Source organism: Periophthalmus magnuspinnatus, chromosome 13 (assembly GCF_009829125.3).
Source record: "Periophthalmus magnuspinnatus isolate fPerMag1 chromosome 13, fPerMag1.2.pri, whole genome shotgun sequence".
NCBI classification, from domain to species: Eukaryota; Metazoa; Chordata; class Actinopteri; order Gobiiformes; family Gobiidae; genus Periophthalmus; species Periophthalmus magnuspinnatus.
The window spans coordinates 9,829,823-9,851,401 of record NC_047138.1 but is presented as its reverse complement, the minus strand read 5'-3'; the positions used below and the strand labels follow the sequence as shown (position 1 = coordinate 9,851,401).

The 21,579-nt window shown below is 40.2% G+C and overlaps 1 protein-coding gene across 3 annotated transcripts in view; it reads right to left on the bottom strand.

Moving 5' to 3' along the window:
• rsrc1 (arginine/serine-rich coiled-coil 1) overlaps window positions 1-21,579 on the bottom strand; it is a 100,072-nt gene that overhangs the window by 8,074 nt on the left and 70,419 nt on the right. For all 3 annotated transcript variants that reach the window (XM_055226013.1, XM_055226014.1, XM_033977701.2), the window contains exon 7: window positions 10,247-10,318. In XM_055226013.1, coding sequence (XP_055081988.1) covers window positions 10,247-10,318 — 72 coding nt within the window. The remainder of the gene's footprint in view (window positions 1-10,246; window positions 10,319-21,579) is intronic.

The following is a 21,579-nucleotide window of genomic DNA, read 5'->3' as shown; positions in this document are numbered from 1 at the left end:
GTTTATTGTTGCCTTGTTGACATTGTACCAATCAGTATCCAGTGTATAAAAGCAGTCATTTCCAACGCCAAGAGTCTACCTCATATAAAAACATTAAAATACATCTACTGTATATTTACTGGATATACTGAAGGTCAGCCATTCATCTGAAATCCAAGCTAAGACTTCTGGTCCTGCTGACCTGAAGGCATGGGGCTAAGTGCAAACATAGAGAATAACTGGAACCAGGTGGGGGTCTCTCACTGTGAGTGGTGTGAGTGTGAGCCGATGTCTAGAGCCTGTGCAGCATCACAGAATCTCATTAAACGCTAAAGCTTCCACAGACCTGCAACATCACAGCACTTTCTCCACACACAGCCGAAAATAAGAGTTTGTAATAAATTGTTCCATTTATATTGTTTTATTGCGCTCATAAAAATGTCATTGGTCTTAAATATTTTAGAGACCTACGTCATTAAGTACAATTTAATGCCCAATCGAACTTGGAATAATCCCTGCCATGCAGTGTAAGACCATGTAATGTGCTTAGTAACACTATGCAATAATACACGATGCACAAACGGTGAGCTAAAACAGTGAAATATTCATATATTATGATACCTTGTTAATGTAGTGTCAATATTGTGCGCTGCTCTATCGCCATGATCCTTTTTTTTTTACATTTAACAAAATCAACACTACACTTATTTTTACTTATTTAGAGAAAGTAAACATATTTCAGTAATGCGTGTGGCATAACCAGAAATTCCTCATGGGTTAATGTATTTGGTCCTTTAACAGTGACGTACAAAACGTCACAATAAAGTAATGTACAGTAACAACTTGTAATAACATTTATTTCAACTTTAACCTTGCCTCCAAATGTAACACCTGGTCCAACATAGTATTACAAGTCATTATTGAGTGTGATGCATTGTGCTTTATGAGGATTGTACAGTATATAAAACTTTTTTGAAATTATAGATCAGATATTCCACATTTCCATGCAGATGCCATAAAAAAAGTGTAACAATAAAAAGCCTATTTGTTTTAATGTCCAACTCTGTGGCCACAACTCTGTCTAATGTATCCCTTTATAAGCACACTGCTGTTTTAGTGAGATTACAATATGGAGTCCTGCCCTGCCCTTTACCAGAAATAACAGGCATCTGACTGCACTCACTTGATGTTAAACCTGCCGGTGAATGTGTGTGATGTGTGCGTGATGTGTGTGGATGAGTGTGTGCGCTGGAAAAGTGCAGTGCTCTCCGTTTTTTTCAATTCCCCGACCGGTCAGCAGCTCTTTTATGAACAACTCCATAATTAGAGAAACACCAAGCAACTAATTACTTAATTGGAGCAAGGTCTTTAAAATAAAAATGATGTCACCAGAATCCAGGAAAGAGACTGGACGTTCCTGTACAGTAATATATAGACACCTCGTGACCCACAGTCAACTTGACATGAGCCATCAAGCGAGCAGCTCTCTGCCCTTAGTTGAGATGTAATTGATTCTCCCTTTCACTCAGCCCGCCCCTGTATGTGTGTGTGTGTGTGTATGTGTGTGAGCTGGCAGCAGAGGCAGACAGACCAGGAGCGCTGCAGTTTGTGCGGTCTGCTACAAACTATATTAGTAAAGGTCATGGCCATGAGAGTATGTGAGAGAGAGCAGTCATTAATTAGGCCACTGCACTACACTTCCTCTGATGTCAAAAGTACACCGATAAACCTGGATACTCAGCAGAATACACTTAGTTTTGCAGCATTATTTTATATTATTGAAACATAAAAAAAAAAAAATCTTATAATATTTTGTATTTACAGAAACAGCAAGTAGTGCAACTGCAAAAGAAAAAAATTAATGATAAAATGTCAGAATCAATATTGTCTTATATATATTTAAAACTTGTAAAATAAACAACATCAAATGACATCGAAGCACAACAACAAAGTCTTTATGTCTATTGTAATCTAGTCACAAATTGCAGGCTCATAAGGCAGTGTCTTTCTGCCTGGTCCCACACGTGGATAAATACAAAGGGCACCTGACGACGCAAAGGCCAGATTATACATCCGTATGTGTGCATGCAGTGGTAGAAGATAGGGATTCACGATCCATCTTTTTCAGATACAATTCGATACGATATCGGTGCTTATCTGCCGATACCTTATGTTAAGTGATATCAGTGTCTGGACGGAAAATGCCATTTACGTCCTTAAAACACAGTTAACTTATTATGCAAGAGTTCCAATTGTGTTATGTAAATGTCATATATTCTTCAAATGACGACTGAGCAACTTTGTATGAATAGAAGTTCAAATGTTATGAGACGTTCAGTCAATCAGCCTGTAAATAGTCTTATTAAATTTAATTAAAGGTTCACTCTGGAAATTGGCTTAAGCGATATCATGGAACCAATGCCCGATCCAGAAATTTCTTTCACCTATATTTGAATCCAGTATCGGTATGGGTGCATCCCTGGTAGCAGATGATCTGTTGTGCAAACTCCAAATGAAAGAAGCCCAAAATGTGTATACACTGTTGTACAGTATGTATGTCTGTTCATTATTGTGGTAAAATCCCACTCCTTAAATCTATCCTCCAATATCTTGGATGGAAAACTCTTGAGGAACATTGAAAAAAACATTGAAAAAACGCACTTATTTCTTTAGAATACAATTATCTTATTACACAAGAGATCCAACTGTGTTATGCAACTGTTGTTTATCCTTCAAATCATTAATGAACAGCTTCACATGAATAAATATTCAAGCATATTGAGATGTTCAAGGACAAAATCAGTTCTCCGATACCATGAAACAAATGGTTCAGTGTCAACGCCAATATTCAATACCAGTATCGGTGCATCCCTAAAAATTACCAATCAACTTGTAGCAGTCCCACTCACCTCTCTCCAGCTAACCACTGAACCAGATCTAATCATACATAAGTATCGGACCTTAAAACCCAATACGACCCAGTAAAACTGGGAAATTAATCAAATTAATTTGATTAATTTGTGTTTTTATTAATCAAGAATTTGAAAAATTGCAAAATCATGAAATTGAGGATCATTATGAAACAGGTTTACTCTTGACTTTCTTATTTGCAAAGTAGGTTAGGGTCCAATTAAACCAGGCATGCCCAAACTGTGGCCCGAGGGCCAAATACGGCCCTCAGACCAATTTTTCTTGGCCCTCAAGCTTCCAGGTGAATTGTCCCATATTATTTTAAACAGCACTTTTTACTGTAAATTTCTGAAAATCTACTTTAACAAGCCCATGTCAAATAATGTGTCTCATTAAGGATGTAAGCATGAATAAAGGTCTAGTGGTTCAGTCTAACGTGTAATAATAACACATTTTGAAGTAGTCCCTGTATTGGCGACCAGTCTATGGCCCTCAATCGGCCCTTAGCTTTGTCTGTGTTTTTATATGGGGCCCTTAATGAGAAAAGTTGGGACACCACTGAATTAAACGATTGACACTGTGAAAAAAAATCACATTCTAATTTAAACTATTAAAATTAGATTAAATGTCTATACAAATGTAATTGAAGGCAGTTAAACATTTCTTAAATAATAGGATATGACAGGAAAGACTAGCAGTCCCTGCTCTGACTTTGATTAAAATAGATTAAAATCACAATCAGCCACTGTGTGCATGTAAATCCAGCCTTACGGCCCAGGATAAAAACTTTTGCCACGCACCGTCCCGGAATGGAATCAACTACCAACTGACGTAGTCCGACTTTGGACACCTTTAAAAGTCGGTTGGCAAAATCTTGCCACCACGCACTCTCTTTCAGTGTGATATCCATTTGGAGTTTGCCAATTAATCAACCAGAACCAAAATCCATGCAGTAGCTCTTGCACTTAATTTTGACTAGCCAAACTTGAAACTAGATCCAAACCACATAATAAACTGCCTTTCTGGCCATACACTGCACAAATAACTTCATATGGACCACAGTCTGAGTTGTTAATCACACCATTAACACCAATAATGTTGACTGACTAACTTCTCAAGACTCACCACTTGGTTTAAGCCACCCAGGACGTGAGCACTCTGACCTGTAGCAGTTTGCGGTGTTTTGTCGAGCCCCTGCCTGACCACCCTGTGCGAGTGGCCCATAGAGCACTATTGCTGAGACTGATGGAGTCCAGACCTGCACATGTGTGTCTGATGGAGTGTGGCAGTCGCCGTGACAACCAGGTTCTTTTGGAGTGTGGAGGTGAGAAGTGGACCAAGCACTGCTCACTTATTGGAGAACATTTTTCGATAGACCCGGGACCCAGACACGGAAAGGAAGGACAAAAATGCATTAGATGTGACCCAATAGTAGCATCAACTGCATTTTTGTAGGAACTTTTAGGTAAAAACTTTCTGAATTCATGACGATTTGCATTGATGTCAGACAATGTCACACACAGACGGGTTGCAGCTCCAACTACCATACAGCAGCTCTTCACAACATTAGACTAGAACTAGAACTTAAACTAGATCAACATTAAATTAACAATTTACACAGACATTTACATATACATTTTAAACACATTCTCAACTTATATTTTTAAAACAAACAAAAATGTGTCCGTAACATATTAATAGCAATAAATGAATTATTAAATTTTTTATATCTTTACTTTATTTTTATTTTTTTTTAAATGAAATGTCCAATAGAAAACATATTATTGCAGAGTGTACCAAACAATCCCATCCATAATCTCTAATGAATTGGCAATGGTGAATCTATATGGCCCAGTGACTTCAGGTTGTAGAACATATAGGTCCACAAGCAGCGGGTTAATTGATAAGGGTGACCTAAGCAACGATTACCAATCATTGGGGTAAAAAGCTCCTGTCAATCATGTGTCCACTTGACTGACCCGACTATGCCCGGGACGGGGGCTAGCTCCTGGTCAATATCTATGAAATCTAGCTCGTGGCAGAGATAGCTAGGCTACTAAAGATTCAGCAATAGCATCTATAGAAATGATTAAGCTCTAGACGCCATATAGCAAGGAACGTGACAACCCATTATCCCGGACACATCGGAACATGGGGGTCAGCGGGATCAGCGTGGGACAGGAGGTCACCCCCATCACCTTTTGGGTCTATTTCTGGATAAGGAAAAATGAGGAGACAGGGCAGGGGGGAGAAGATCAACTTTAAATTTGCGGTGATGAAAAATCAATAAAAGGCGTAATTGCAAACGCTTATCACTGTGGTAATATAACAAATTGGTAGAAAGAGGAAGGCATGAGGAGAGTTGGCGTCCATGCTGTGACTGTTTTGGCTAGAGCTGAGCGGGACAGGGGAGGGAAGAGGCGAGAGAAAGAGGGGAGGCAGAGAGAGAGAGAGGAGTTCGGGCTTCAGTGGGCCAAGGCAAAGAAAAAAAGGTCTCCTCGTGATAATTAAATCTTCTCACACTGATTTTCTGCCAAATTTATTTCCCCAGGGACCATAACTCTGATTCAGTGCTTACAAGCCACGCATAACTAATCATTTCAACATGAAGGGAACCACCGACCAGAATGAGGAGGGAAGAGAAGAGGGAGGTAATGGCAGAAACAGTGACATCAATTTTATCAAAACAAATGTACATGACTGCAAGTATGTCTGATTTACAAGTAAGGCTATGCACATTAAAGAATTATAAAAAAGAAAAATTAAATACTAGCATTGGCTTTGATATATGCCCATATAACACTATTATACTTTAAAAAAATACCCAGATTCAACTTTACTTTCTAATTTAGGAGTAACTGCCCTGTTCTTTTAGCCCCTCAAAAAATAAAAAAAAGCTGCAATTATTAAATATTCATTACATATTCATTACATAATCTGAATCAACCTCAAAATATATAGTAGTGTTTTTATTAAAGCACTACTCACTTTCACTAAACCTTTGCACATTATTGATTGGAAATAGAAGTAATTTCCTGTAAGAATGTGTTTTTATTGTTAAAACGCCATCAATATGTTCTTTTTTAGTTCTTCTTCAGGGCACAGTTCCTTAAATTCCTGGAACCAAAATGGTCGCCGCGGCTGAAGCCAATGAAGTGTCGGTTCAATATTCCTCTGACTGTTCCTGGCATGATTGTGTTGAACATAATAACACAACAAATAAGGCCATTTATCTGAAGTAACGACAGGAGATGAGTGCGACTCCACTAATCAATACCTGATCGATGCTAAGCGTATTTTCTTACATCAAAATCACTGAGACAGATCTTTCTTCAGCATGGAGTGCACAGGACCAATACAGTGGCCTCCCCCGGGCTCCAGTGTAGATCGCATAGCCAGTGGAGAGACAGATTAAAAAAAACATAATGGTGTATGGGAGAGGATGCTGGGAACGATAATTATAGCATGGTATAATTCAGACACTCTCCTTATTGAAAGCTCATGTTTTAGCTAATACAATCAGATGGCGAACGCAGATCACGCGTGTTTACTATCAGTTGAATTTCACCGCTTGTCCTTCAAGTGGTGTTGCCGTGTGAGCGAGCCAGAGCCGCGGCCTTGGTAATTAAAACATTTAAAGCAGGTCCAGCCCCCCGTGCGCCCCACGCTGGTGTGATGTGGGGGTCACGCGCCTGTAGATTCTAATTTGCGCGCCATTTGTATTCATGACAGGCACGTGCTAAATATTTAACAGCGGCCCCGGCAGGAGTTTTTGTATTGTTAGGCTTTCCAGGTCAAATAATTTGATTTCCAGGCAGATTACATTAAGCGTCAATGTCCAAGCCACCACTCTTCACTTGCCTCTCATTTCCTGTCCTTTTATTACAACCCAAATAGGCTCCTGAAAACTGAAAAGGGATAAGGCTTTGGATTACACAAGAGCTTGTTATGCACAGATTAGTTATTATTTTCAATTAGAAACTAGATCACATCGTTTATTATGGACGCACACACCCACAATGGTACACTTGTGCACAGAGCGGAAATTTTAGCTGACTGACAAATCTTTGAGAAGAGCCTTAATCACACCTAACTGGAGAAATATGACTTCACAGCGCAAACACAATAGCTTTTTCCTTTTATTGATCGACCCTGACTGAGGCTGTTTAGGTGTATTTCGAACAAGTACATGCAGAAACTAAATCTAGACATTTTTTTTGCCCCCTGTTTGAGCCAAGGCCATTTGGTGATTGACAACATGAGCTAGTTATACGGTGATGAGGCGTTAATGGATGCTAGGTCGAGGAAGTGAAAGAGGGGGTAGTGGAGGTGGGTGCTCAGGGCTGAATATTTAATGATCATATAATTCCCGAAAACAGACACACACGCATAGGTAACACACACCTCACCCATGACCTGTCCTACACACTGCGTAATTAGGGAAACAGTCCTTTCGTTTAAGTGCCCAAAGAGCAAACGGTAGGTATATATTCCCCCCTAATGATATGGGTTAAGGAACTATTATACGCCTCATTAAAATATATGATCTCCCAATCTGCTGCTGGTTTGAGGTAATGAGGACAGAGTGGCATAAGGGCTAAAATACCAACTGGAGGCTATAGGCTGGTGTCCAAGCTCATAGGCAACATTACAGTGTCAGCGAATCGGTGGGCAAATCTAGAGGTTTAAAAAGGGTTATTGCTGGATGTAATTTCAAGTGTTGGTAATTTTTTTTTGTGTGTTAGTAGTGATGAGAAATGTATTGATGGTCAACCTGTCACAAGAATACAAGTTATATATTAACAAAGCATTTTTCCATTGTTTTTATGTAGTTATCTGGTTTAAAGCAAAGAGGTTGATCTGTGGTGACTGCTGCAGGGATAAACTAAATGCAATTGAAATTAATCTGAAATATAGTGTGAGTTTGGTAAAAACATTACCAATATTGATTAATTATCATGAGAAGAGTTTATTTCTTAATAGGCCTTGTACTTGTATAACAACTAAAAAACAGAAGTGAATCTGAGATGAATGTGTGTAATAGAACACCACATTGATGCAGCCCACTTTAACTGTCTACAGTTGAAACAAACACATTGACTTTATCCTCCTCACTGATAGAGTCCATCTTATTATAGCTGGACTCACTGTGTTAGCTAAAAGCCTCCTGGGCAAACAAACAACATCTCTGCGCTTTAATAGCCTAAACAAGGCATACAACTAACAAAGACTTCATCCTCCCCTCTCATTCTCCAAGCCTTTTATATCACGCTTCCTTTTTTCAACCACTAGCATCATCTGGCTGCCCTTAACCAGAGAGGCAAACTCGGCTTTTAAGTGAAGACTACTTTGTTAACTGATGACCACAGGGCCAGTTATTGATCCTATTCTTTCTCTCTCTCACTAAGCCGTTCATAAAGCCCCTCTCGTCCGTACAGTACAGTTTTCTGCAATAACAGCTTGCATATCACAGCACACACATGAATCAGACGGCCGTGGTTGGGTTTCGATTAGGGCTAAACTAACTCAAATACATTGGCAAATTCCAGGATGTGGATCTATTTATGAACGGCGAGTGTAGGAGGTAGTGTTGTTCACTTCTCCCCTCTCCGTTGCCTTTAAAGGTTTTCTCATTTCGGTTGACTTGGCAGTTCAAGTGTAAACTTTCTAGTTGTGTTGACCTCTACCAGGCCCTGCAGGGAATAATGAGACCCCTGATGATCCACTGTTAAGCTGCTGCAGTGGCTTAGCACCACACTTTCACTTGGAGCTGTGAAAGAAGGCCAAGAGAGAATGGAGCTGACTGACTCTGCCTGTAGTGTGCATGTGCGTGCGTCTATTTGGCCCGGCAACTCTGGGATCTCTCACTAAACCGAAAGGGTTAGACATTTGATCCATCTACATGTGTCTCAGTCCGCTGTAAGAATAAAATGATCGTCCCTCTTCTCAAAGGAGGTGACAAATCAGTGTGCAGTTTAATGGCACAACCTAGCACAGAATCGTACTCCACACAGTTGGATGAAAACAAGTTGGAGGCGGAAAAAAGGGCAGAAAAAGCCAAGTGTTTCCAAAAAAAGTTGACGCTGGTGCGGAGTGAGTTTTGTTTCAAGAAGCTTTGACTGGAGGCCCCGCTACGCCGCCCCGAGCGAGGTACTTAGTCACCAATTTGGCATTGCCTGCACACGAAGCAAGGTGATATGAGAGGATTGGAAAATGTAAAAAAGAAACTAGAGAGGGCAGGAGAGAATTGTACAAGGACAAGAGGTGGTGAAACAAGTGTGTGAGACATAAAGGATGAGGAGATTGTGAAAGTGGAAGGGTTAAACATGGAACGCTGCAACAAATTATTGAGGTGTTTATAACAAATAGAAATCAAAATGGTTAGTATACAGTTGAAACCACAGACCAAGGTATTGGATTTGTTCTTGTTCTTGCAACAGAGATGAATATCAATAAGAAAATGTTACAAAGCCTGAAAACTAAAGCACAACAGTGAATAGAAGAGGAAAAAAATCTACCAAGGCAAGAGGATAATTGAGTTTAGGGTGGCAGGAATTTCTATTTGGCTGAAAGGTCAGTGGACATTAAAGGTTGCAACACAGTGCCTAAAAAACTCCAAATGAGAAGTTAAAGTCACACATGACACAGAAGAACAGCACAAATGATGTTAGGAGATGTCACACAACCATAATTTGATTTTCTCATTAATATCGTGCTCTGGTCAGAACAGGGCCAGGGTCATTACTCTTTCTGAGGAGTTTTATTACTGCTAGCACAGTGGCAGCAAATTACACTTGACTTTTTATGAAGCTGTATCAAGAACATTTATGTGTGTATAGTTTGTATACTGAATAGTGTAATGTATAGTGTGAGCCCATAGGAAGGAAAGTAACATTACAACAATGTATGCTCATGGCATAAAGCGATGTGACTCTTGTAAATTCATGTTCTGTGTGTAAAAGAAGATAAAAAAAAAAAAAAAAAAAGCTGTTTGGTTCCAACATGTTCCATCTAATTCACAAAAACAAACAGAACATGTGCAACACCTGTCTTACAATGCAGACATCAGAAATGTGGTGTTGTTTCCCAAATGTAATATCAGTGTATACATGAAACAAGTGAACAGCAGATGCAACACAAAAACAACCTGAAGAAAGTTTGGACACTTTGTAAAATTCTATTAAAAAAAGTTTCATCCACATTTTATTCACAATTTTCCAGTGCATACCCAGTCTAGCTTTCAGAAATGGTTTTAGAAATGAAGCTTTTTTAAATTAAACTTGTGATTAAAAGTATCTATGTAGCCATGATGTGGTCCTTAATTGTGTGTGTGTGTGTATAGTGCGCGTTTACTCACCTTCCAGCAGTTTATTGCGGGCATCTTCTTCTCTTTTTGCCACTTTAGCCTTTAGCACCTCGTCTGTCTTGGCTGAAACGCAAAGCAAAATCAGATTAAATAACACAAAGGTAAATACATATTTGCTTTACTTACTTTGGTCCTAATACACATTATAAATCTTGTGAATATTCTAACACAGCAGGAATTAAAAGTCTATTCCCCCAGGGGGATATTATGGAGATAGTGATTATAAACTGAACAAATGTGAACTGTGAATCTTCCATTTTGAACTTTTCCCATAGCGCAGCCGTATATTCACAAGACAGCTCTCCTTAGAGGTGTTTATTGTTTGGGTATAATGAAAAGCTTAAGAGAAAGTGAGGCAGGGGGCGTAAACAGTAGTCAGAGCATTTCAAGCATCTCTCATCACCACTCGCGTCTCGGCTGCCTTATTCCTCCGCCTATCCCCCCCGAATAATCAAGATGTTAAGCCACATTAAAAAATATAATGCCGTGTATGGCAGGACTATCAATACTGCCTCTAAATTAATTACATTTCCGTTGCAGCGCATCATTTATTTTGCAGCGTTAGGGGCCTCTGTGGAGCCATTCGCCTTTATTGCTATCTTACTGGTTGATGAGTGAGCTATGTAAAATTGAGTCTCCAATATCATTACACTTAATGAGTTTAAACTTTGAGAAAAAAGGAGGGGAGAGATGGGAAACAGAAGACGAGAAAAAGGGAGAGGGGGAGAGGAAGAGAATGGGAGTGTTGTTTTGTTTTGGGGAAAGTTAATACAATATACAAGAGTGGGTGTAAGTGTTCGCGTGCACGTGCAAGTATGTTTGTTAGGGCAGAAATGTGGGTGTCGGGATTTGGTTTGCAGAGCTGCTAGTGATGTATGCACCAGTCTGCACTGTACAAAGAATACAGTATGTGGTATGTTACTCCAAACAAGAGCACTACAATATTTCACTTTCACAGTCTTCAAAAATGCTGCTAACATTGAGAAAGGGGCTGATTCATTTGACAAAAACAAACACCAGCATAACAAATGATTTTTTTTTCACAAATTTACACTTGAATAATGAATAAAAAATACACTGTCCATGTCAAACAAAGTCAATTAAATGCAATTTCATCATGAAGTAAAATTCATTTTCTCTATAAGCGCATATGTTTTTTTCTTTTATGATAAAAATATTTCCACCCATTTTGTTAATAAAAAGTTACACTTACAGCAATGTCATTCCAGCATGTTGTGTGATTGACGTTTTGTGACCTAATGAGATTGTACCTATAACATATCTGGTGTGTGTATGCATGTAGAAGGCCACAGGTTACGCTCATCTCCCTATGACAGCATGGCCATTATTGTTCTGGTAATTGGTGTAGACAAAGCAGCCGTCACACTGCTGTTCCGCCTGGTTAAGTCTGGAGGTTCCGCATCTTTACCAACAATGACTTCACATGGATGAGTGCACCCTGGTCTACCTCCCTCTGCTCAGCTCAACTGTGTGTGGGAATCGTCAAACCTACACTATAAAAATACACACCGGACTGGTCTCGAAGAAAAAGCTCTTAACTTTTTACATAGCACTATTTTCCCTGCATTTATGTGTTTTTGAGCGTGTGCATAAAATCAGTGTCTCAGTCTTTGCTTGGGGCGGCTCGCGGGATGGTAGGAGAGGAGTTGTGTTTGTGCTCTTGATGGAAGAAAAGACGACTGAAGAATAGTTAGGGGCTATACAGTCAAACAAAAACAGGCGAGCCAAAATAAAGACTGAAGAAGAAAAGCGTGCAGTAGTGATATGTCGCCATTTTTGTTTGCATGTTCATATTCAACCTCAATCTCTCCATCCCTCCCCCACCTGCTCCTCTCGTCTTTTCCTCTGTTTTGCCCTCTCCCTGATCTGATGCGTTACCTCTTCCTCCTCTAGCGCGTCTCTCCTCTACACAGTGCCTGGGGCCGATAGCAGCAAATCAAACTGTTTATCCATCTCTCATCAGCACTGCCTCACAGCGCTCCGGCTGCCCCCTCACAACAATGAAAGGAAAGGCCCCAGCACTGAGCGAGGGATGCACTTTAATTACATCAATTAGAAAAATGCATAACAAAGTAAGAGTAGGGTAACAAAGAATTACCATCGTGCTTGGGCAGACTTTGAAGGAATTAAAATGTATATTATCCACACTGCATATCACTATGTAATGCCAACAATACATGTTTTTTATTTCTCTAATCAAATGTGGGTAAAATGATAATATGTTTAACTTTTGCAGGTAAAAAAAAACATTGCCACACAAACCAACTCTTAACTTGCAATATACTTGAGGCATGTTGAAAATTTGCAGTTTTGTATCCCATCTACAGCCAAGGGCAAAAAAGCGTACTAAAAGTATATTGTGAGGCAACATCAGTTCAGTTCATTGTAGGATAATTTTGTGATGGACTTTTATTAAAGCAGTAATAAAGGTCCGGGTATTGGCGAGAGAGGCCTTTCACTTCATTTAGGCTGGGCTAACTCTTGGCTGCAGGGTGGAGGCAGAGAGCGCGGATGGCAGTGCAGAGGGGCGGGGAGTGTCAGCCAAATGGCATTGTGATTAGGAGCGTAATTGCAACTCAGGGACCCTGGGGCCACGCAGAGCTGGGGCCACTAGATAGAAAATGTTTAATACTGAACTACTGAAAGAGGAGAAGTTACAGAGAGAGGAGAAGCCCATAGCGGGATGTCACTCAATGTCCTATTCTTCAGCATGGATCACTCTTCTCCAGCCTCTCTTTGGTACTCTTGTCTCCTGTCCTCCTCCCTTGGCAGGATTAGCTGGGTCTCGTTAGAGGGGAAATGTAATAATGCTCCCACCAGGTGGAATCGGGCCCGCTCCATTATCAGTCGGGAGATGGATGGGCTGTGTAGGGCCGGCGGGGGCCAGGCGCGCACGCAATTTAGATTCAATAAACTGGCAAAGCAAGACCCCCAATCTGATTTATCTCTTACACGCTGCCAATGCTTGCTGCTACGATGCTGATTCCCTATTACCGCTCAGAGAAGGACTATTCATTGGATGTAAGGCACGGCAGTCGGAGAGGCTTGTCGGGCCCCCGGGACTGCAGAAAAACAGATACAGCACAGGGTTAATACGTTTACACACAGATAAGCAATTAAATCTAAGGCTGAGGTGAGTTATAGAGTTATTAAGGAGGGATCCGAGGGAGGAGGGAAGGACGGAGGGTGTGAAGAAGACACAGAGGTGTTATTCAACAGAAGAAAGCCTTAGCTGGAGCCTAAGGCCGCATACAGTTAGAAGGGCTATTATATTATAGAGTTCATGAAGTAGGAGAACAACATAAGAGAAGCACTCTGCCCACGTCGCTCAGGAAATTGCATGCAAGACTCCCAAAGAATCATGCCAAGGCCAGAGGTCAGCAGATCCTTAACCACTTAAGATGGTTGGCTTTTTGCTTTAGAAGTACTATAATGGTTTGGATATGCAAGCGCAAGTCAGCAAGTCAAAACACAAGTGCTTATGAGTTGGCGTAATAGGCATACTCCTTTTCAGTCTATACCTGCCTGAGCAGAAGACTATGCTTCACTGGTGCTGTTTAGTTTGTGCATGCAAAGCGTCAGTGCTGCTGGTGGTGGGTGTCATTCCTGCCATGCCAATCAAAGTGAATCTGGATGTCAGCAGGAGAAGAGGCGTGATAAATCAGCCTCACACCCGACGACAAACAGAATATTAGAGGCAGCACAGCGCCATTGGAAAAACGTCCTTTCTAATCTACGCAACACTTTACAGTGAGCCTCGCCAGCTAGAATACCAGAGGGACCGAGAAGACAATAAACACAAAGAAGAGAGGACCGACAGACCGAAGGACAAACATGTAATAAGGATGCAAAGAGGAAGTAAAAGCAGTAACACAAAGGCCGAAGGTCAGAGGTCAGGCCTTACGCAAGACTCAGACTCATGCATTAACTATTAACACTGACGTTAATCAGTTATATGATATTTTATTACCACTGCATATATACAGTAAGCTGACATAAAGCAATGAAGTACTCCAAATATTAACCCCAGTTGCAGATGTAACAAACATGTGACAGTCAAATGTTTTTGTTTTGTTAGGGCTTTAAACTTTTTGGTTTTTATAGTTGTATTTTTCTTCAAGTGTCTTTGAATGTTCAAAAAACATCTGAATTATCATGATCAAAATTGAGGATATAGTGAAAAAGCAAGGCATGACGGCACATTATGATTCCTTAAATTAGTTGAATCTGACTGAAGTATACTTGCAAGTATGTCTATTTAATTATATTGTTTAATGAAAAGGTGTTTAATATTATTTTAGCTGCAAGCAAAATGTCTTATACTGTACAGTGAAAGACATGGCCATACTAGTCAATTACCTGATGCTGTCACTAGATGGCACACTACACAGAAATCCCAAGTATTGACTGCTGTGTGCATTTATATTAGTAAGTCAGGTGGCAGAATTAAGTATTAAGAATATTTTGGAAGAAAGTGGAACACAGTTTAACTTTAGCTTGTGCTGAGACTGAAGCCAGTGGTACATAAATAAAAATGGCGTATTTAGATAAATGTGTTAAGTGTATTAATGCATAAGAACGATGAAAGAAAAAAAAAATCTTTCCGTCAAAACTGCACAGTGAATTCCTTGAGGCTCAACTTGATGGATCTGGATCATCATACATCTGATTCAAATGACATTGTTGACTATGCAATGTTTACCAAGTGACCAGATCAGAGAGATCCACCAGATCAATAATTATTCAATAACAAGAACTTTTTTCTGTCTTACAATATTTGGTATTATTGATGTAGCAGTAGGAAAACCCCACCACAGTTGTATGCAAACAATGAGGGGTCTCAAATGAGCCTGAGAATGCGTCCCACACACTGGGTTCTACTTGGGTTGGTCTAACACAAGCCAGGTCCATCTCCACTGGTCTTGTTTTTGCCTAATTTCAGCTCTGTGCCAGTGCTGGACAATAACTGGGTGAGGCCATTATTATTCCTAAATAGGACACTGCCCAGTCGGGACACTCAGTGGATTTTGCAAATTAGTCTCAGAGAGAAACTTGCACATTGACACATGGGGGTAGTTGGACATTACAACTGCACAGGGAAAGTTCAGAAAGTTTAGTGTGGTTCATTTTGACAAAAGTTGTTTGTAATAAATATTTTCTTTCATAGTATCTCACTGCCAAGTCAATGCTACGATTTGAAGTCCTTACAAAGCATTCTGACCGTGTCCATCTCAAACTAACATTAATGAATATGGTTCCATCAGGGCATCTGATTAAATCGCCTGTAGTTTGTGTAAAATGAGCATATTAATACACATTGGGGAAAGTGATGACGCCACTACAATAGAAAGAACACTATACTCCAAGCACTGACAATGTATGGTTATCTCTACAACTATGTAAACACGGCAGAGCTACTCAGGTATAGTTCCTGAAGCTTCTGATAGAAGCTTGGTGAATAAAATTAAATTTGTCCAAAATATTTTTCAAAGAAAAAAGTTTACCATTTACCAATGTTATTATTGGGATCTTGACTGTATCTATACAGTTTGCGTGTGGTTTAGCTCAACACCTAAACATGCCCTCTAAACACAAGTCCAGCCCAGAAGTCCCCCAGTGCTTTATGGTCATACATAGGTCCTGGGTTAGCAGAGGGGTGTGTGTAGAGAGGAGGGGCAGAGGCCTCCAGTGGACAGGCCCTTCACAGAGGGAGATTACCCCGAAGAGTGCTGTGTGCCACAGGGCTGGAGCAGCACATGTGAACACAGCACACCTGAGGTCATACACGCTGAGGGAATCTGCCCAAAGCCTCTCACTTCAGCCACTGGGTCATACAGAGTTCAACCTGCAAATAAGCCTCATCAAATGCTTTGCCATAGTCTATACAAACTTAGACAATTTTTGAGCCGTAGACTGGAGTCAAACGTTATTAGAAGAGATGAATAGAGGAAATATCAATCAGCAAATATCAATAATTGGTTAAGAATAAAATTCTGATGTTGAAATTACAGTTTAGATTGAAGAGTGCTTATAGTTTCAACCTCACACTGAAAAAAAAGGTTGCGCTCTCATCTCATGGTAATTATTATTTCTATAAATGTTCAAAGGAAAGAGTTTGGTGATTTTGGAAAGTACAGTACATGTCACATATTTGACTGGACTGACTGGCTATGATAAAGATGTTCAGAGGAAGTTAAGAGATGAAAACTTGAGATGAGACTGTATGTAGCAGAGGTCTAGCAAGGGCAATCAGAGCCAATCCATAATGCAAGGATCACATGGTAAAATATTAAGCATCCTGGGGCCCCTGAATGACATCTCACCCTTACTCTCAACCCTGTCATGTCTCCACGTGCTGTTATCTCTTCAAATCTTTTTTACTCTAATGTCCTTTTACTTAAAACCCATCAGGCACACAAATCAGCAAATTCAGTATACAGAAATCAGTAAATAAAACCAATAACCATATAATCACTATGTTTGACTTTTGGGATCGTGTTTCTTTTCCAACACACCAATGCCAGATTTATGTGTTCACATGATGGCATTCATTTGATCCAATATGAAAGTTTGTTCTTCAATTTTTTGAGTGCCTGTAACCAAGACAATGGTTGGGTCATAATAATAATAATAATAATAATAATAATAATAATAATAATAATAATAATAATAATGGTCTTAGATTTATATTTATTATACTTGGATAGCTTAAAAAATGCTACAAGCCATGGGATTCGGAATGATTTGAATCTAGGACTTTTGCCAGGGTGATCAACAATTTAAAACAAAATATTATATCTTTTGAATGGGGAAAAAGTCCTTGAAATGTTGCATGTAACAGGAAGCTAAAACTTGATCGTAGGTGCATGAACAACCTCTCCAACATTTGTACATAGCAATGTGTCTTGCCCAAGAACACAATAACAGTATGCACTATCAAACTGCGGGTTGGCTCAGATGTAGGTCAACCTATAGATGTTTGGAATGCTTTACAAGTTAAGATTATTTACACTCATAAAAAGTACAATTTGATCAAGAAAATGAATAATTTGACATTAAAAAATTTGTCAAATCACAATAAATAGTGTTTTGCAGACACTTTGAGGACTCCTTATTAGGAAAAAGATTAAAAAAAAAATTTTTTTGGGGTATGAATAATTGTGGGTCTGTTGTATGCACTCACGTCTTGATGTATGAATGCAATGAGTGCAGCTGAATGGGACAGAAAAGACTGTGGTTCCCCTGCTGTAGGCCATTGTTGAGGCTCAGCACTGTTTCATGTGTGATGTTGGTGACTGGTGGTGCTGTGAGGGGGACTAAGTCTATCAGGACCCCCACACATGAAAGGTAAACTGGGGCCGCTAATCGCAGAGCTGACACAAGGAGGGTTCAGAAGGGCGGTCACTCAGAGAAAGAAGCCAGGAGAGAGCAGAATCTATAGAGACCAACACAACAGACTACATTACAGAACTAACACGCACTGCAGAAAGAAAGAGTTGGTGGTCCAGAGAACAAAGTTTATATATCTGTCAGTGTCCAAACACAATTCTATAAAACATGGAACAATCTTGCTCTTGTTCATCGGGCCACACAGCGCATTTACATTTTTGAAATTTCATTTTTATTTTTCAGATGTGGTTCTTTTTATACTGAAATGTATATTGATTATTACAAGTTTCACATTGTACAAACATGAAATGTGCAAATACTAAAACTAAATAAGTGATTTTTTTTTTTTTTTTGGTGGAGGACAAACAGGGGATTCAAGCTTATTTAACATGTAAGACAAGGTTGATGCCACAGAACACAAGGTCTGACAGAACCGTGAGATAAAAGCACTGAAATAAATAAGGTATAGTGATACAAAATTAATAATCAAGTTCAGGGACATATTTGGCAATTAGCGCCAAAATTTCTGCACACAAGAAATGATCTAGAAATGAAAGTGGACACAGAGGCTCAACGTGGCAGAGGGCAGGCCGTGAATGGCACCAGTGAAGCAGGGGTGGACTGTGCCGAGAGCGGAGAGAGAACCAGGAAGATTGGACAGATGAGAATCCCCCCCTCTCTCTCCAAGGTAACGGTGTATGCTCCAGACTAGCTTCCCTTGTTCTCATCCCTTAATGCTTATTTTCATCATTTTGCTTAAAATATTGATAATCAATTAGCACTACGTCTGTTTTGCTACAGAATATGTGTCACGGTCTATCACTCTGTCAGAGCCAATTCACCACTCATTCAAAGTTCATTTTTCCTTGGCGGCTCGGTGCCTTTGGAGGAGTCATTACGTGGGGAACATAGCCCGGGGTGCAATCACCTATTCTCTTTCATTACTGGGGAGATGGAGAAGGTGAGAGAGATTATTAGAACTTTGGAATGATCACAAAGCTCCACGCCGCCTGTCAGATCCCCCCTACGTGTAATTCATCTGGCCTTACCACCAACACCCCCCACCCCTCTCCCCCTCACCCATCCTCCCCCCGCCCCAGCCAGGGGTTTGGCCACAGACATTATTCATGAACATCTGCAGCGCGCTGAATATTCCACCGTGATGAAAAGGGAGCTGCCCCTTTGACTTGAAAATGAACATGCCGGCACACAGATAATGTGGACAGTGTGCACTGGTCCAAACCACGCCGGGCCACGCTGAGACGGGACGAGCTGCAGCAGATTGGGCTGAGCCAGAGAGGTGCACTGTGTCTGGTCTTTGTAATGCTAACCTGGTGTTAGTAAAATATTCAGTCACCAAAAAATAAAGGCACCAAGTGTTGTTGTGCTGTGGATGCACAACAATTAAACAATGTAGAACTCTGGATATTAGAAAATACAATTCAAAATTCAAAACACACATACATGTGGCATGCTGTTTATATATACAAAACACACATACCTGTGGCATGCCATTTATATACCACAAAACAAATCACATTTATTGGAAAAAATATAATTAGCTGTTTCCAACATTGTTCAGCCCTATTGACTGTATATATGTAACCTAGCCTTTAAACTTTGACAGTGCACTTGAACACCTAAACGCTCTCCTGTGTGCGGTAATGCACTCCCTCACCTCTGTTTTCCCTCTTCTCTCAGGATAAAAGGCCCGCTAAAGAATGGAGACGCTTCCCTGTTCAAACTAGGACAGCTCAGCTGGAGAGAAGCAAGACAGACTAAAGCCTGACGCTTTGTCCCACAAATGTCCGCACACATCGTCAGCTATGCACACACTGAGAAGATGTACACATATTTAAACATAGTATATGATCTGGCAGACAAAGGTACATGAATACACCAACAACCCGCCTCAAGGCACATAATAGTGTCTAAAACCATATAATGCAGCTGTTTGGAATAGGAGTTTAAATAAACATTTTGTTCAACTAGAAATAATATCTGTTGAGATTGTGATCCTATATTGACATTCACATTCTTTAGATGAATGTTTTAAGCTGGTTTCACACTAGACACTTTTTATTTTTATTTTCCAGGATTTTAAGATGTGACAGTAAGTGTGCAGACAGGTGTCTGGCACAATCTGGCTGTTGTAAAATTGATCACCAATATCAGACATGTTGGCATCTTATAATTTGAGGTTTTGGAGCTTCAACTCAACAAATAGTCTATGTGTTCCTATGTCTGTGGGGTCAATGAGATTCAGTTACGACTGAGTGGCAGGCACTCACACGTCACTTCCAGTTTAACTCCCTGGCCCCTCAGGCCCTTCTGTGCTGACTTTGCATGTTTTCTCCCTGTGGGTTTCCTCTGGGTGCTCCGGTTTCCCCCTTCAACCCAAAACATGCACATTAGGTAATTCTCCATCTTACGAGAAGAGCTACTCCAGTCACACCTCTATAAACTTGTGGAAGGGGAAAACAAAACTAAAAATCCTCTAGTGTGCAGTTGGCCTAAATATTGTAAAACAGATTTTTATATTTATTTTATATATATTATTTTTCTTCTTTGGAAGTTTACAATAATCGTACATTATTCATATATTTTAAACCATTTATCCATGCTTGGGACAGGCAAACATTTTTAAGGTCATTTCCCGGTTAAACATGTGGCTAGGTTTTCCAAATAGAAAAGTCAACAGATTTTGAACTTGGAGATGACTACTCTGTGCTGGTAATGTTTGTTTGTGCATGCTTTATGTCAGTTATAAACATCTCTAACTACATTGAACAGGCTGAATATGGTCTCCACACAGAACAAAGACAAGACAGAAGAATCAACAGACACACACAGCGTAACAAGACGATGGAGGGTAGAGGATAAACTTTTAATGCTTGTGAAAAGGGGAGCAGTTAGCGGTTTCTGACATGGGCTGGAGCGTGACTTTGTGCTGCCTCTTGTTGATTGTAAATGGCAGAGCAAGTTTACTCTGGCAGCTGGAGCTAAAATGAAGTCTGACAGCTTTGTCAGGGAGTTTGAGCGGCTCAGTGGCAGGGCAGGAATCGGGATGATTCCAGCTCTTTTATCTCCAAATCGCCGGCGTACGCTCTTCAACCCTCATGGTAATAGAAAAAAGGAAAAAGAAAAAGCAGCGTAGTTTGGGGTGATTTTTGAAACACTTGTCAAAATTGAACAGAGAAATAAAAAGGGGCAATGAAAGATGAAGATGACATACTAAAGTGGAAAAAGCTCAGTGCAGAACAAACATGTCACAAGATGTTAGTCATGTCTTCAGAAATCACTGCTCAGAATATTTTTACTACACATCCCCACCTTTCTATTCTCTTCTTTTATCTCTTTGTTTATTATTCCACGAGATATCGGTGCAACACAGCCCACTCAAGATCATGCCCTTTGCGCTTCCTAACTGCAGCCTGCGCTCGTGGCCCATCTCTCAACCTTTAGCTCACACAACACTGCTGTTTCATTTATAACTGACCTCAAAATGTGAACAAGGGCAGCAGCAGCGGTAAGCACACTCTGGGCCAACTCTGCCTTTTGTTTCACAAGTAGTCATCGCCTTTCCCAAACTAGAAAAAGGCCTATAGATGCTTACGAGAGAATGGACAGACAGGAGATTGGCAGCATTACAAGCATTTTAATGTTACACGCCGATTGCTTTTATTCGACTGATCCCTTCTATCTCAATCTTCTTTCCTGATTTTTTTTTTTTTTTTTTTCAATTTAGCGGATTTGTTTCTGTGCTTCTGACAGCGAGAAGGATGAGGTATAAAATTAATCTTTATCCTGGTTTTGTTGTGTTCCCTGCTCCTTGACAAAGCATGTCAGTAATTAGGCGACCAGTTTGGTTCCAGGCTTTTCGATGGGTGTCTGCATTTGCCAACTTTTCGCCT